This window comes from Coregonus lavaretus (genome assembly GCF_964263955.1).
Source record: "Coregonus lavaretus genome assembly, chromosome: 5".
NCBI classification, from domain to species: Eukaryota; Metazoa; Chordata; class Actinopteri; order Salmoniformes; family Salmonidae; genus Coregonus; species Coregonus lavaretus.
In genome coordinates, this window is record NC_139992.1 from 35485087 (window position 1) to 35487685 (window position 2599).

A 2599-nucleotide genomic window follows, 5' to 3' on the forward strand; every position below is an offset into this window, starting at 1 on the left:
GGGCCTGGGTTAGCCTCTACATCACCAGAGGAACAGAGGAGGACTAGAATAAGGATACGGCTAAAGGCTTTAAGAACTGGTCTTCTAGTGCGTTGGGTACATAGAATAAAGGGGGCAGATTTCCGGGTGTTATAGAAAAGATTCAGGGCATTATGTACAGACAAGGATATGGAAGGATATGAGTAAAGTGGAGGTAAACCTAAGCGTTGGGTAACAATGAAAGAGATAGCATCGCTGGAGGCATCAATTGAGTCGGTCTCCGCGTGTATAGGGGGTGGGACAAAGGAGCTATCTAAGCCAGGTTTAGCTGGGCTGGGGGGTCTACAGTAAAATAGTACAATTAGAAATAACCGAAACAACAATAAGCTAACCATGTTTGGGCTGAGGCTAAACATAAACAGGATGTAGTACCGTAAAAAGGAACAGTCCAGCAGACATCAGCTGTATAGCTGAGTTATCGTAAGGTCCGGTGAACAGCAATAGGATAGTTCGAGTGAGAGGCCACGGCTAGCGTGTGCTAGCGGGCCGGGGCTAACAGATGGAATCTTCGTGGTTAACGTCGTAACCACATCAGACGATTTCGTCGGCAGACCAGTCGTGTAGGATCGGCGGGGCTCCGTGTCAACACTAGGTGGTCCCGTCCGGTTGACAGAGAGGTAGATAGCCGGGAGATGGGCCTAGCTCAGGATGATTAGCCAGACCCCAGCGTCCATTCCGTTGCAGCTAGCTGGTAGCGATGAATCCGGAGTTAAAGGTCCAGTGATTCCGGCGGAAAAACCGATATGTTCTGGGTCGACAACGCGCTGTGCAGACTGGCCGAATATCCGGTGATTAATGTCCAGTGACCAAATCAATCCCGCAGAAAAAAGAAAAAAAATCCAATGCTCTGGGTGAAATACCGCCAGCTGTGGCTAATAGCAAGTAGCCAGTCAGCTGGCTAGCTAGTTTCAACTGAAGACTCCAGATAAAGGTAAGTCAATAATAGAATCCGTTCCACATTGAGTGAGGCGGGTTGCAGGAAAGTATATTTTGTAGAAGGATGAAAAGTCTGATAGGGGAATATGTACGAAAAATACAAAAAAACAGGGTATTTACAGGCTATTTACAGACACACGACAAAAACAGGACTGCACTACTACACCATCTTGAAAACCTGAATGGCCTTCCTCTGGCTGAAGCCACAGGGCCAGGAGGATCCTGGGCACCAGCTCCACCACCACCTGGGATGGGCTGAGCAGGTTGCTACAGGGCTTATTGGACAGCTTGTCCAGAATGCTCCTCACAGCTCTCTCCACGATGCTGTGGACCTTAGGGTCGCTGAAATCAACAAAAAGCAGCAGAGAAAGCTAAACGATGTGCAATGTTCACACAGAGAACACTGCCCTAGTTTCTTTCTGCATAGCTCCAGATGTGTAGATGAATGGAGCAAGCTGTATGCAGGGCAGTACATGGAACTCACATGTCAGCGCCAGCTGGAGAGGTGGGGTGCATAGAGCGGCGGAGCTTGCAGACAGCCTCGTGCTCCATGTCAATCATTTTTAGGCAGGTGTTTACTTCCCAGGTCTGCCGTAGGAAACAGGAAGTCCCATTAGTGTAATTTCACAACAGATATATTCTGCTGTACTAACTAGTTGTTGAAAGGCTAGAAAAGAGCTCACTGACTGATAGTCTAAGTCTCTAACTCTCATTCTCTTACCAGCCGAGCGAGTTCGTTCCCCTCCTCCAGGGTTTCCTTCCACACCCTTCAAATAAAACACAAAGCATTTCAACTTTCCTGGCTTCCTATTTTTTGTAGTTTATTTTACCCACACCTCCTGGAGTGCTGCTGGTGACAGAGAATGGCAGTGAAGGTGAGAGCTGACGTGGTACTCACCTCTCCCTAAGGGATTTTTTGCCCTGAGACACCAGCCAGTCGCTCATGTGCTCCATGGTGACATGGGGCGAGACCTGGCCTCGACTCTGGAGCAGCAGATAGTGGACCATGAGCTTCTTCTGCAAGATGAGGTAAGGTGTGAGACCGTGCCACTAAAGACCATATAATGTGCTTTCAGAAGGGCTTCTCGCAACATTTCACAACTGCTCATGTCTCACAATTTGCAAGTGATCTTATGACCATCTTCTCTAAACTATCTTGAAATAAAACTCTTGTTTTGGGATTAAATCTCTCTCTTTTTTTCTGTGGTTACTGTTTTTGTGGGATGAATCTTACCTGTTTATTGTAATATACTTCCTCCCAGCAGGCCTGCAGAGTCTGAAAATAAAGGCTGCTTCTACAGAATTCCTTTGAAGATAATTAAAATAATTATGCTTTATTAGGTACATTATGCACAGGCATTTACAGTATGCCAAAATGAATATCTCCTAAGATTACCTTAGTGGGACCATAAGTGAACTCAGGAATGCTCCCAACCCTATCCATGGTCAGAGGGGGACGAAATGCAGCGCTATAAATATACGGGATGCTCTAGAGATAACAGGAATTACTTAAAGTCGCGAATGATCAATGCCTGTGGAGTCGTCCAATATGCTGCACTGAGAATTGAGTTGTAGGCGATATTTGGTTGTGTTTGGCGCAACATATATGTTTACATTCTATTGC

The 2599-nt window shown here is 46.4% G+C and overlaps 1 protein-coding gene across 1 annotated transcript; it reads right to left on the reverse strand.

Moving 5' to 3' along the window:
• Positions 1 to 947: 947 nt before the first annotated feature.
• LOC311129239 (uncharacterized protein) lies at positions 948 to 2336 on the reverse strand (the record flags this gene model as incomplete). Its single annotated transcript, XM_084161537.1, has 6 exons — positions 2210 to 2336; positions 1874 to 1992; positions 1697 to 1742; positions 1460 to 1563; positions 1154 to 1317; positions 948 to 958 (listed from the first exon to the last, which is right to left on the reverse strand). Exons 2-6 carry the CDS (start codon positions 1981 to 1983, stop codon positions 948 to 950), a joined length of 435 nt encoding a protein of 144 aa, XP_084017663.1. The 5' UTR covers positions 1984 to 1992; positions 2210 to 2336.
• Positions 2337 to 2599: the final 263 nt, after the last annotated feature.